This window comes from Cyclopterus lumpus, chromosome 21, assembly GCF_009769545.1.
Source record: "Cyclopterus lumpus isolate fCycLum1 chromosome 21, fCycLum1.pri, whole genome shotgun sequence".
In the NCBI taxonomy this organism is placed as follows: Eukaryota; Metazoa; Chordata; class Actinopteri; order Perciformes; family Cyclopteridae; genus Cyclopterus; species Cyclopterus lumpus.
Window position 1 is genome coordinate 20555112 of NC_046986.1, and position 13090 is coordinate 20568201.

Genomic DNA, 13090 nt, shown 5'->3' on the forward strand with positions numbered 1-13090 from the left:
CTCCACCAGGACCGGCTGCAACGTTAAAATGCTGCGTACACATGAATGCATTATGCAATATATTTACTGTATGCACTTTTTTAATCACGTCTGCATGATGAGTATTTTACTTTTCATACTTCATTTTACTGGTAATACTCCTTTTCTTTCTCTTCAACAACACCTAAACGAGTATTTTAACTAAATGTCTTTTTATGTGAACAAATGACCCCATCATGGTCCATCAGTGTTTGTCATGAAAGGATTGCTGATTGTTTCATTAATTCACAATACATAGCAATCTTCAAGAGAAGTTTATTGCGACGTAGCAAGTGTTTACAAAAGAGGGATGTAATGTCAGAGTAACAGCACTTTCCATTAACGGGCTGGTATAGTTTTATACTGCGACAACGTTGAAACGAACGCTACATGACGCATCATCTGGTGACCTCGTCTACAAGATACTATACAATACATGGCGTTTTTTTTTTAAAATTGATAACCTGTAAAAGTGGCAATATAGAAACTGATGACATTAAAAGTTAGAAAAAACATTATCACTGTTCTAGAAAGTCTCTGTATATATATATATATACTTTTACACACATGGATATCAATCTGTTTCATGCACAAGTGAGGCCTGTGGATTGAAACCGTTCTGGCACAGACATGAAAACACTTTTGGTTTTGTTGGAAAGCAAAGTGTAATCAAACAACAAATTAAAAAAAGATTATTACTCTGTTTTTGTTGTTTTCAGCACCAGCACGAGATGTGTGAATTGCAATAGGTGGAAATTCTTATTTTTAGTTGTGCCAGAAAACACGTACAAAAGTCTTCTGGCATCTCAGGTATCATAATGGCACCGGTTTTGAAACGTTTTGAGTGCTCTGCAGCGTGTCTTGTGGATCGATATTTGAGACGATTCATTCAAATCCTCCTGATGGTGCTGCTGTGGCATCTTCAGCTGATTCGACCCCTTTAAGTCCTCTATACACAACAAATACATATACTGTACAATATCAACATGTTGTGAACTAGAAAAATAAAACGGACAGAGAGCTCCCGCCAACTGATGATCTTTATGTAAAAGAAACGAAACTAAGGAGCACGTTGGGCCCCCCCCAACTTGAAGAATTTGGAAATTTCCAGTTTAAAATCAGCAAAAAAAAAACTGGGTTATTGTATTATGAAAACCGAGTGTAACTTAAAAATAAATGCTGAGTATCGTTTAAAATAAACAGCTGAAGGAAAAGTTGTGCTTTCATTTGATGAACCGGAAGATATTAAAACAAAAAGCAGCTCTTAATGGAGACATTCTTGCTGAGATAAAAGCACATTTCCAGTTCAAAACACATGTGTGGACGAGTCTGAAACCACCCAATGTTCTGTGCAGTTTTCAAATTAACAACAATAAAATGAACTGATATATGTGGTGGACCCTGCCTGCTCGCTACTAACGATCGCAGCCCAGCGCTCCACACTGTAACCAGCAAAGGCCTTTTCTCACACTTAGCTGCCATGACTGGTCGGCCTGGTGGATCACATGATTACATCATCTTCTACTATACATTGATGCATGTTACAAATATGCAAAAGTCGGTTCCATATACAAGCCGTAAGAACATTTTCCATACCGAATAAACGGAAAAACACCAGGTCTACACATGCCGTAGAGTCTATGTACAGTTATATAAAAAAATAAAAACGGACAAACACGTACACGGATCTTCTCGGAAAAAAAACGCACGCACACACAGCCCTACAAAACATAACACGGATCGTTGGTGTTAAACTCATGTAGTCGTAGCCGATACCTTCTGTAGACGTCGCAAAGAATCTGCTACACATTAAAAAAGATAATGTATGTCTCGGTCCACGTTTTACCACCATTTACTGTAGTTACCGAACATTTAGGTCTCTGGTGTTGACCTGGTTATTATTATCTTTTTAGACGCTAATTTTTTTACGAGACAAACATCCTGTGTCTGTCACATACATTGGGTCTATATTTGTATACATATTATATTCATCATTAAAATGTTGCTTTGTGTCTGTGTGCAAAACCGATTTGAGTGCCGTCAGTCAAAGCAACCAGGTTGCGTAATAACTTTAACATTCAGATTAGTTTTCACTTCATTATGGTCGAGCTGCTTCCCTGCAGCCAGCGAGTTTAACGCTAATAAAGCTATAAATGTGGAACCCTAAGTTGTTAAAACATTACTCTTCCTATGAATCTGAGCCTCAGCGTGCGAATGGTCTCCTTGTAACCGCACCTTCTTCTTTTTTTTTTTTACTTGTCCAATTCGTTGGACGCTGGGGGCCATGTTGCTAGAAAAAGTTGATGTGGATTAGGTTGAGAATCATAATTACTTCACATCCTGAAACAATGTGTACATTGGTATTCATAATCTGTGTTGTTGTTGTTGGGTCTCATCATTCTGGCCGGTCGACTGTTTGACAGCGAACTCACCACGGCGACTGTAAAGTTGAACAGTGAAAAGACACATTTAGAAATATATTGTGTCAGGCTGATCTACATCGGAGCTGCGGGTAACCACAGCAACACCGGTGATGCTCTAAGGGCAATTTGTCAGGGGTTATTGCTTCCATACAGTCCAAGGAGTCCATTAATTAAGAGCAAGCAAGCAACTGCCTCGGATGACAAAAAGAGACCAAGTAGAATATCAATATTTTTTTTAAAGGATAGTATTTGCCCCCGTTGGACTCAGCTGTCAAACGTTATCCAGTGTCGTATCTCTACGATGGTCGGGAGGAGCACGGTGTTCCTTTCAGGTGTATCGATATCGGAAAGAGTGTGTGTGACTTTTTAAATGGATAATCATCGACAGCCTACTGAGGAGAAGGTAGTAGAAGGTGGGACTGGATCAGCCAGTCGTGTGCAAAGTGGAAGGCCGGGCAGTCTGTGAAGAGGAGTGAAACGCGACTTGGCCCGGATCGGCGTTTCGGTATCGTGAACTACTCGGATTTATGGCAGTAAAGGTCTTTGAGGGCTTTCAGTTCTTCGATCAGGGTCTTGTTCTGGTTCTCCAGGACGGCCACTCGGTTCTCCAGACACTTAACGTACTCCTTCTTCTTCCTGCGGCACTCACGCGCTGCCTCTCTGTAGGAAGGATGAGAAAACACGTCGCCTTTCTTATTCATGTCGAGGGGCATAATTATTGAGCTACTGTCATCCTGCTCTCAGGTTTTCATTACATCTATCACCGACCTGGCCTGTTTTGTTTTTTTGGGGGAATTTCATACCTGTTCTTCATAAGACGGACCTCCCGTTTGCGGGTGACCTGCTCTGTGGCGCCCTGGGTGGGCAGGGCAGGGGATGAGGCCATAACCAACCCCGGGGCGATGGTGCTGGTGGGGGCCGCTCGGATCTGGTAGGCCTGGACGTCACCGGAGGCGGCTGAGAGGTGTCACATTTTAGAGAATAGTTTGCTTGTTGAACAGCAGAAAAACGACCAACATCTCCTGATGGCATACATCGTAAACCAAACGCGTGCATTCAAAAAGTAATGGACCACCGAGGCACCGAAAACACCAGAGATCAGCCCTTTGACACACCGCGCTCACCTTGGACCACCACCTGGTTGCTAGGAACCAGTATCTGCTGGCCGTCGCTGGTCTGCGCGTACTGGAGGATGGTGGTTCCCGGCTGGGCGGCCGCTGCTGCGTTGGTCATGGTGAGGGTCTGGATGCCCTGGACTCCGTCTGTGCAGTTGTTGGCCAGCTGAATGGCTCCACCCTGTGTGATTGCGACTGAGTGTTTTGGCGAGAGGGAATGAAATGATGAGAGAGAGAAAACCGTATGAAGTAGTTGTGGCAACAAGTTAGTGAACAATTAACTATTGCTATAGCTTATGTGAGGGCTTGTGATTAATAAGTGTATTTTTTGTATTTATTACATCTCTGTTGATATATAAAAGACTTACAATCCTGTTCTGAATTCATTATTTTGTATTATTATTATTAATTAAAATAATGATAGTAATAATAATAATGTCAATTATAATAATAATAATAATATATATATATTTTTTTATATATAAAAAGGAGGAATAGAATCGCTAAATCCTAACGCTCCCCATAATTGTGGCCCGAGCCGTAACGTTTGACCAGGGAATGTCATCATAATGCGTCCCCGGCCTCAGCCGAGCCGACCATCACCTACTGTATTGGCCGCTGCTGGTCTGGTAGATGGGCGTGGGCACCGTGACGGTGGTGATGGAATGTGTGGCGGCGACAGCGGAGACATCCTCCTCCTCCTCGATACGAGGGACGGCCGGTGCGTCGGACGAAAGGTCGTTCAGGATTTTCCTGTCGGGGACAGTAACAGAAGTTACTACGATATGAAATTATTCATATACAGCTAGATGCCTTTAAAAAAAAAGTGTCAAAAATAAAAATAAAGTCTTTTCAGGAAGAGTTTGATTTAGTTTTGAGGTATTTTAATAGTTTTTGTCAGTCTCCTGAAAGTTTTTCACACACACGCACACACACACACACTACCTGTATGAGGGGCGCCGCGACAGAATCTCTCTGCGCTTCTGACAGTCAGTGACACTGTCGACGGACTCCTGTGAATCCTCACTCTCTGCTATGGCGGAGATCTGGAACAAACCAACGAAACCTCTGATGTAATGTTCTTTTCCCGGTGGCTAAAACATGGTGTGTGTGTGTGTGTGTGTGTTTTACCTGCACAGCCTGGATCTGCGGAGACTGGATAACAGACGGCTGTGCGGCCTGGATCACGCCGTGGACCTGGACCGTCTGTCCGTTGGGAAGCTGGACCAGCGTCACCGTGGGACCTGTTGCTGAGTTGTGCCCCGATGACATGGTTACCTGAAAATTCAGAGGCGACGTGATCCGTGCTGTCTGCCATGTGCGCTTTTTATTGCCAAAACTGGGTTAAATCTTGCATTTTTTAAATATTGTTTGGCCAAACCAGCTGCACTTCCCGAGCCTCGCGGCCAAAGGCCACCTGTTCAATCCCCAGACGGTGTCCACGCCTCCCCTTACCTGTGCCAAAGTAGCGATCTGTGCCTGGGTGATGTGCTGGGTCTCGGCCTCCGTCACAGCAATCTCCATTGCCTGCTGAACCTCCACGGACTCCATCTTCATCGGCTGAGCTGAGGATGAACATGTGAGAAGAGGCTGTTTAAAAACAAAATTTAACAAACATTTTGCAAGAACATTCCCAGAAGATCTCTCTGTGTGTGTTGTAATATGAATGTTCACTTTTAGAAGATATTTACAGCAGGTCAGTAAACTGTTAACAGATGGTACGTTAAAATCATCAAAGGAGGCAGAATGTGAAACGTGAAAGTATCAGTGATGGTGGTTTCTCTGAATCGCCCTTCAAATAAGCTTCATTTTTTTCCAAAATGCTTTACATCGGTTATGGGGTACCTTGCGGAAACAATATTTCACAGGGGATATAGGGAATAAGAGTGATTTGGTATTAAATTATGTTTTAAAATAATAATAAATGGGCTCTTATGCATTACAAGATTTTTAAAAATGTGTATATATTTATATTAATTCCAGTACACTGCTGAAAATGTCCAATGAAATAAAAGTAATGTAAATGGCGCTAATCAGGACGGAATCTACATTTATGAACCTCAGTTTTTGTTGAGAGGCGTTGATTCTGCTCTAGTCATTTTTCTGCTGTTTGTGGTGTCAAATTTATCTTAAAAAGGCATGTTATTGAATGCACTGTGTGGAAAATATGAGGAAAACAGGCAGAAAAGCCCCTGAGGGTCTAAAATGAGGCGAGGAGTTGTTACACGTTCCTCTGAATTGTTACAGCTTAGTCATAAACTAATGTTTAAGGACATTGACATATTTGGTTTTCTTATAATAGATGTATTCCTTGTTGGTAACGGGGTTTCATTGAAGGCAAAAGTCTCAAAAAAATAAAATGACAGACGATTGTACAATTGAGATGAGTTTCATGACGAAACACCTCTGTGTACCGGAACCCTTTCTAAATGTCATACAGTTGAACAAAGGAAGCCAGCGAGAGTTAAAAAAAACACAACAATCTTTTTCGCAGTGTGAAAGATCCTCCGTGATTGGCGTAATCATGAATTATATTTTAATAATCAGTGTTGGAAGAAGTATATACTTTAACAAAAGGTAGCAATACCAGTGTGTAGTAATACTGTGTTAAAAATGTAGATGTCAAGCAAGTACACATTATGCTGAACGGCCTGTTTCAGATTAATATCAAATAAATTTGCCCCCAATATGTTGTAGTGTAGAAGTTTAAATAAATTTCTTTTTATACGGTTTTGCAGATTGAATACCCTCATTCCCCACTGTAAACCAACATCTCATTACATTTGTATGTGTATACATTTTTGGATATAAGTAACTGTATACATCATAATCTATTCTAATAGAATATTTGTGTGTGTGTGTGTGTGTATGTATAAATATATATATTGTGCGAGTGTGTGTGTTTAGGGGCCACAGCTTACATCAGTGTGCAACCCATGTGTTGTAAAATAACAAATAGACCATGTAACAAAAACAAAATACACAAGAAGTAGCAGATAATGTAAATACTCAATCAAAGTACCTCAACATTGCGCAGTACTCGAGTAAATGTACTCTCCACCGATAGTAACGTCTGGTAGAAACTACCCCCCCCCCCCACACACACTCTCTCTCTCTCTCTCTCTCTCTGAATCTCTACTCCATCCATCCATCCACCACGACCAACACCAGCAGGAGCTTCCGGGGCCACAGATCGGACTTCGGGGGACGCGGTGCTCGGTGATCTCACGCGGCGCGTCGCTTCTCTCTCGCCGCATGATTGGCTTCACACTTTTCTCCCTCTGCTTTTCAAAACATCACTCGTGTGTGACAGCGGAGCCACATGGCCGCGGCAACGCCCCCCCCTCTCCGAGGCGCGCGCACCGGGAGACGAGGAAACTAGTTACAACTTAGGGAATATTATTATTTTTTAAACATTTTTTTAAAAAAATACAAGAAGCGTGTTGAAAAAATAAAATAAAAATCTACAGGCTCTTTTGACGGTTTTTTCCCCCCAACGTGTGGCCAAACGCGACGGCCTGCAAAACCGGGCCGGTTTCTATGAAGCCCGAATGAATGGTAACCCCGAACGAGGTGGCCATCGACCGGGTTAGCGGGTGTGAAAGCCGAGATCTGCAAACATCGAATTTAAATCGAGCAAGTGGCAGAAATAAATAAACACATCGCTGCTGATGGGGTTCACTGAGCCGTTTAACGGGGAAACGGCGCAAAACATGTGCGCATAAGTCTGTCTGTCAAAGCATAATTTGACAGGAGCTTATATCCCAAAAAATGGAAAACACAACTCCCCCCCTCCCCCCTCGCTAAAGTCCCATCACAGTTTCTGCCGCGTTAACACACGAACGGTCCCTGCTGGCTGGTTCGCGACTAAAAGCCGCACAGTTTGCTCCGTTTCTTCCAAACCGCCGCAGCCTCCCCCTCCCTCCATCCTGCTACAAACACACAGCGGCGCCATGATCTCTTTGTTTCCTTCGGGCCGAACACGAACAGACCGACGCTTTCTCGCGGCCTCGCGCCGTCTCTCCCTGAGCCCCGGACACCGCTCCGTCCTCTTACCGATACGGACTCCCTTCGTCACTCCCGGGCCTCCGGAGCTCCACTTTTATTCTGGCCGACACGTAAGAGCCCGCGTCAGGCTACACCTCCGCCGCGTCACTGGGAACAACAACACGGAGATTGGAGAAGGACGAGAAAACGGACGGCAATGCTGGCCGGAAATGCCCGACGCGGCGACGGAATAGGGCGGAAAATACCGAAGAGGAGCGGAACTTAACGACACCCTCCCGCCTCGTGAAGCGTTCGGCAAAATGACATTTTACAGTAAGCGGCTTAATGATTATGTAACGAAACAACAATATCATGTTAGGTGAACACGATTAACATAAAGGCGTGTTATTCACTAGCACTTAAACTGGTTTGATCTAATATATTAGTTGTAAATAGAGTTTTGGTTGGAGTAAGCTAAAGATAAGTGTAGACGATTTCAGTAAGGGGTTAATAACTAAATACATTTTCTGTACTTAAGTTCTACAGTCCTGAGGTACTTTCATTTTTATTCTACTTGCTACTTCTACTCATTTTGGAGGCAAATATTGTACATTTGACCTTTTATTAATAATACTAGTTATTAAGTAATGACTTGTGATTTTTTTTTTACTATAGCTTAATCTTGAAGTAGTTTTACTTTGTGTACTTAAAGTATATCGTTACTTTAGTTTTACTTGAAGAGTTTGAACGAGTACTTTCACACTGTGGTATTGATACTTAAGTTAAAAGTCAGAGTACTTCTTCCACCGCTGGACAATTTACAGTGAAGTCGGAATATTCGCAACGCGTTTGGTGTGAACGCAGCATTAGAAACACAACGAAAGACGGCGCAGATGAGCCTCAAGACGCTCCGTCGATTTGTATAAAAAGGACTACAAAGATGGCGGCGGGGTTAGTGTAACTGCTTTATTTTTTCAGAGGCTTTACAGACTAAAAGTCCCCTGCACAGTAAATTCCAACGGTGTTTTTTTTTGGGTGCTAGACCTGTTCAGAATTTAAAAAAAAAATATTGTTCTGATAATATTACTTTAAAATAAAAGTGTGCAATACAATAGTTTTTAATTCATTCTTTTTGCGCATAATGCAATTAATCGCAGTTAATCACAGAAAAACATGCGATTAATCGATTACATTTTTTCATCTTTTGCCTAGCACTAATATATATATATATATATATATATATGTGTGTGTATATATATACACATTTGTATATATATATATATATATATATATATATATATGTGTATATATATATATATGTGTGTGTGTATATATACACATATGTGTATATATATACATATTTGTATATATACATATATATATACACATATATATATATGTATATTTGTACATATATATATATACACATATGTATATACATATAATATATATATGTATGCTATTGGGACCTCTGTATATATATATATATATATATGTATATATATACACCTATATATATATATATATATGTTTCATGCAGATAGGTGTATTGGCATACATATATATATAATATATATATGTGTATATATATACACATATATATATATATATATATATATACAGATAGGTCACATTAGCATATATATATATATATATATATATATATATATATGTATATATATGTATGCTAATGGTACCTATCTAGATGAGACACACCACAAGGGGGGAAATACATGTTTTGTGATTGGGTGGACTGATCACTTACAATAATAAGGGCAAGGTAGTACTCAACCAGCGAGAGTACACAAAGTATACAAAAATAAGACTCTCCGCAGCTCCACTGTGCCACCATCTGGCTGCTGCGCATCACCGTGACGCAACACGGATGCTGTGCTCGACAGTATCCATCCACTCACCTCCACATTGCATGGATGGATACGACTGCAAATAGGTCTTTTTACTAGAAGACATGTTTTGACGTGTCAAAAGCACGGGTGTGAATAATAAAATGAACGATGGCTGAATTCCATTTAGCTGCTTCAGTTTCGGGGTCCTGGTATTGCACCCTGTCGTGGCTTACGGGGACACTTAAAGAGAGAAGACAGAGATCCATTGTTACTGTCATTATTGACTTGTGTGCTCTTCATGCTAGATGTCTGCTGAGAGGAACATTTTTCGCCGACCAGCAGATGGAAGCAGGAGACCATTTGAATGCAGACAGCGGCGTTGATCTGCAGGTAGTCTGGAATACATATCTCGTATAACAAACACAAGCATCATGCATCATTGTGAGATTGAGCTTCATTGGACCGAGTTAGCGCCTCCAACCAACCAGGGTCTCGAAACCCCGGTTTTCTTTTTGTTTACTGCTATACCCAATCCTTCCTGAGTCAGGATTCTGAGCAGCAGCATGTCTCAGGATGGGATAGTTCATGAAACCACTGGTACAAGACTCTCCACCACCGAATGATGAATACACACCTGAGGCCACGTCTTTATAGAAATACACTGATTCAGGTGTGACACAGTGCTGTGATGTGGGGGGAAAAACAACATAAACCCAAAATGATACCTACTACGTGCACTAATACTTGCACTAATACTGAAAAATCAATTAATTCCTGAAAACACTGTATTTTATATTTAATTATATATTTAATTCTTGCACTGTGTTGAATGTTACTGTCCAATGTTGCTCCACCCGCCATGACAAATTGAATGAAATGAATGAAAACATACTTGGCAATAAAAGGTTCCGATTCGGAAAATGCAGAAGCCTCCACAAGCAGGAACAACATTTTGCCATTTGAATTCATTTAATTTAATTTGATGTTTTTTTTTTCTTCCATCTTTTCCTTTCAAGCCTCAGAACGGGACACAGAGGGAGACATTTTTTTTTTCTTCTTCTTCTTTTTGTTCTCCAATCTCCCCAGATGGCGGCGCCGCAGTGCCATGTAATCCCCCCCCCCCCCCCCCTCCTCCTCCTCCTCCCCCTCCTCCCTAGCCAGCCATGTGCTCCTCAAGTCTGCCTCCCCTCCTCCTCCTCCTCCCCAGCGACAGAGAGGAGAGAGAGCTGCTGGCGTGTCATGGTGCAGATACGCAGAGTTTATCAAGGCAATTCCTTTTATAATCCTCCTGATGCTCGTTGCCGGTGTTTTATCTGTTTAATAGCATTTTACTGCGACGCGCCGTAAAGAACCCCCTTTTTATTGTGACACCGAACACATTGTTTGGGGAACAGCCGGGAATTTGCAGCCAGTTACAAAAAAAAAACAGGAATAAAAAAAAAAATGTAAAGGAGGGTTAAGGGGCTGAAGGTGTGGAGGGAGGGGTGGGGGGAGGAGGGGGCAATTTTGACCCAAAGAGGAGAGGAGGAATATTTTACGAGACTGGGGAGGAAGAAGCACGTCCCATTAGGGGTTTCAACACGGCTGATTTTTATTTCACATTCAACAGCTACAAAAAACCCAACAGCTCCACATGTTTAATGCCACTGCTTGAGTGCCATTTAGCAATATACAGTATATATATATTCAAATTAATATAAGCGATAGGAATAAATAGAAATGTACAAAAAAGGCAAGAAATAAAAGGGAAAACCTGAATAATGAGAAACTGATGAACACGGAGGCTTCTGAACATGACGCCAATCCAACGCTTTCGGGCCTCCGACCAACCGAACGACGACATCATTTCAGAGCATCATGTCAGACAGCGCTCAGCCCCCCAAAAAAACAAATAAGGGAATATCTCTTGGCGAACCCGGCGAGCTAACAGCCCTCTCACTGCAGGAGCACCACAACCTGATGCGTGAGCCGTCGCCACGGGGCTCCGCAACTTTGTCGCCGCCGCTGCCGCTCTCCGCTGTCACGGATCGAAGACCAGGGACCCAAGCACAATGGACGAAACGGAGGTAGTAAGAAATAGTCCTTTACTGAACAGAATATTTTCAGGACAAGATATGACCAATACACACTGGAGAACTTGGTCTCAAAACACAAGCTCTTCCACGATCTAGACAAGACGAACCGACAAAGGGGAATGACACAAACAGGACTTAAATACAGAGGGCTGGTGCAGGTGATTGGACACAGGAGGAAACAATCAGGGACAGGGCAGACAATCACAGGGACAGGAAGTGCAGAGAAACAGAGGACGCGAGAGACAAGGACTTCAAAATAAAAGAGGAAACACGACACAACACTACAGATCCTGACATCCGCTGCTGTTGCTGGAGCTGAATTTTGACAAAGTGCAGGTCCTTTAAGATACTTTCAGGGATCAGGGACAACAGAACGTATACAAGAACAGCGCAGAATACCTGTTGGACGAATGTCCGACAGAATACTTGTAACATCCCTGGAGAAACAGACGTCTTCTGATCTGGTGTCACCATCCACCTTTAGAAAATAAAAGGTTAGTTGCAGAACTAAAACTATTTAATGATCTGCAATGGTTGATAGCAATGGTTCCTAAAACAACATGTATAGACTCATACAAAAAACATCACTTATGACTAGAGGTGTTGCGCGGTGTCTGTATCTGCATTTTAATATGTCTGCTGTGTTTTCTGGACGGCGGGTCTTCTTCACGGCATCATCTGACACAATCTGGTTTGTGTCTATTCAGCGAAGCTCAGCAGCTTTAACCATTTAATTTATGTCATTGCAGATGATTGTAATAAAAAAGAAAAGAAAAAAAGGAAATCATCATGATGAATATATGTTACTACCGCTCAATAATAGAGAGTGAATGACTTCTAAAGATGGAGAAGTGGATTTATTTTGGCCAAATACAAGCGTTCAAGGACATTTTCTACATTTTACATGCAGACACAGAAAGAGAAAGAATCAATAGAGGCATTTGGTCTATTATCATAAACACACAGAGAGTGAGTGTGTGTGTGTGTGTGTGTGTGTGTCTCTGTGTGGGAAGAATGGTGTTTTTATCTCCAGATGGTTGACTGAGACTTGGCTGGTTGGTACAGAGAGTCGGAGAGAGAAAAGCAGGCAGAAGGCGTCTTTTCTACTTGAGCTCGGCTAAATGTGTGTGTGTCTGTCTGAGTGTGTGTGTGTGTGTGTGTGTGTGTGTGCCATGTCTGCCAACCTGCCTGCCTGTGTGTGAACGTGTACATGTGTGTGCACATGAGTGTGTATGTGTGTGATACTGACCTTGAGGAAGGAGGCTCAGTTGGAGAGGAGAGGGATGAGGAGTCCACCTTCCCCCCTTCACCCCCCCCCCACCCCCCCACCCCCGCTGTGCCCCCCTCCCCCTCCCACCCGGGTAAAGAACGACTGGCCTCTCATCCTCCTCCCGTCCTCTCTTTTCTTCTTCTCCCATCTCCTATCCATTTCTTTTCTCTCCCCTATCTCCCGGGTCTCCTTTCATGTGCTTGTTCCCTTCTTTTTTCCCCTCTCTCCTGTTTCTTTAACCTTTCATTTCCTTAACCTGACCTTGCACCTTGTTTCCTCTCCTCCCTTATGTCCTCCCCTTTCCCACTGTCCCCTCTCTTTTCACGTTGTCTCGTTCACCCTTCTTCTTCTTCTT

At 42.4% G+C, this 13090-nt stretch overlaps 1 protein-coding gene across 2 annotated transcripts; it reads right to left on the bottom strand.

Annotated features, from left to right (window-relative positions):
* Positions 1–277: 277 nt before the first annotated feature.
* On the bottom strand, positions 278–7807 carry creb1b (cAMP responsive element binding protein 1b). Of its 2 annotated transcripts, none has more exons than XM_034561455.1 (8): positions 7613–7807; positions 5012–5121; positions 4688–4834; positions 4502–4602; positions 4164–4309; positions 3566–3751; positions 3245–3398; positions 278–3101 (listed from the first exon to the last, which is right to left on the bottom strand). In XM_034561455.1, the coding sequence occupies exons 2-8, from the start codon at positions 5111–5113 to the stop codon at positions 2957–2959; spliced, it is 981 nt and encodes a 326-aa protein (XP_034417346.1). In that variant the 5' UTR covers positions 5114–5121; positions 7613–7807; the 3' UTR covers positions 278–2956. The 2 variants fall into 2 exon arrangements, with proteins under 2 accessions (XP_034417346.1, XP_034417345.1); XM_034561454.1 differs by having other exon boundaries at positions 6579–7807.
* Between the last annotated feature and the right edge of the window lie 5283 nt (positions 7808–13090).

Bases quoted from the DNA above. Each gene is read 5' to 3' on its own strand.
- creb1b (XM_034561455.1), bottom strand. From the start codon at position 5,113: ATGAAGATGGAGTCCGTGGAGGTTCAGCAGGCAATGGAGATTGCTGTG. The intron at 4,310-4,501 runs GTAGTGTGTGTG...TGTCCCCGACAG, and splicing joins TCGCGGCGCCCCTCATACAG to GAAAATCCTGAACGACCTTT. The intron at 3,102-3,244 runs GTATGAAATTCC...TCCTTCCTACAG, and splicing joins GTCCGTCTTATGAAGAACAG to AGAGGCAGCGCGTGAGTGCC.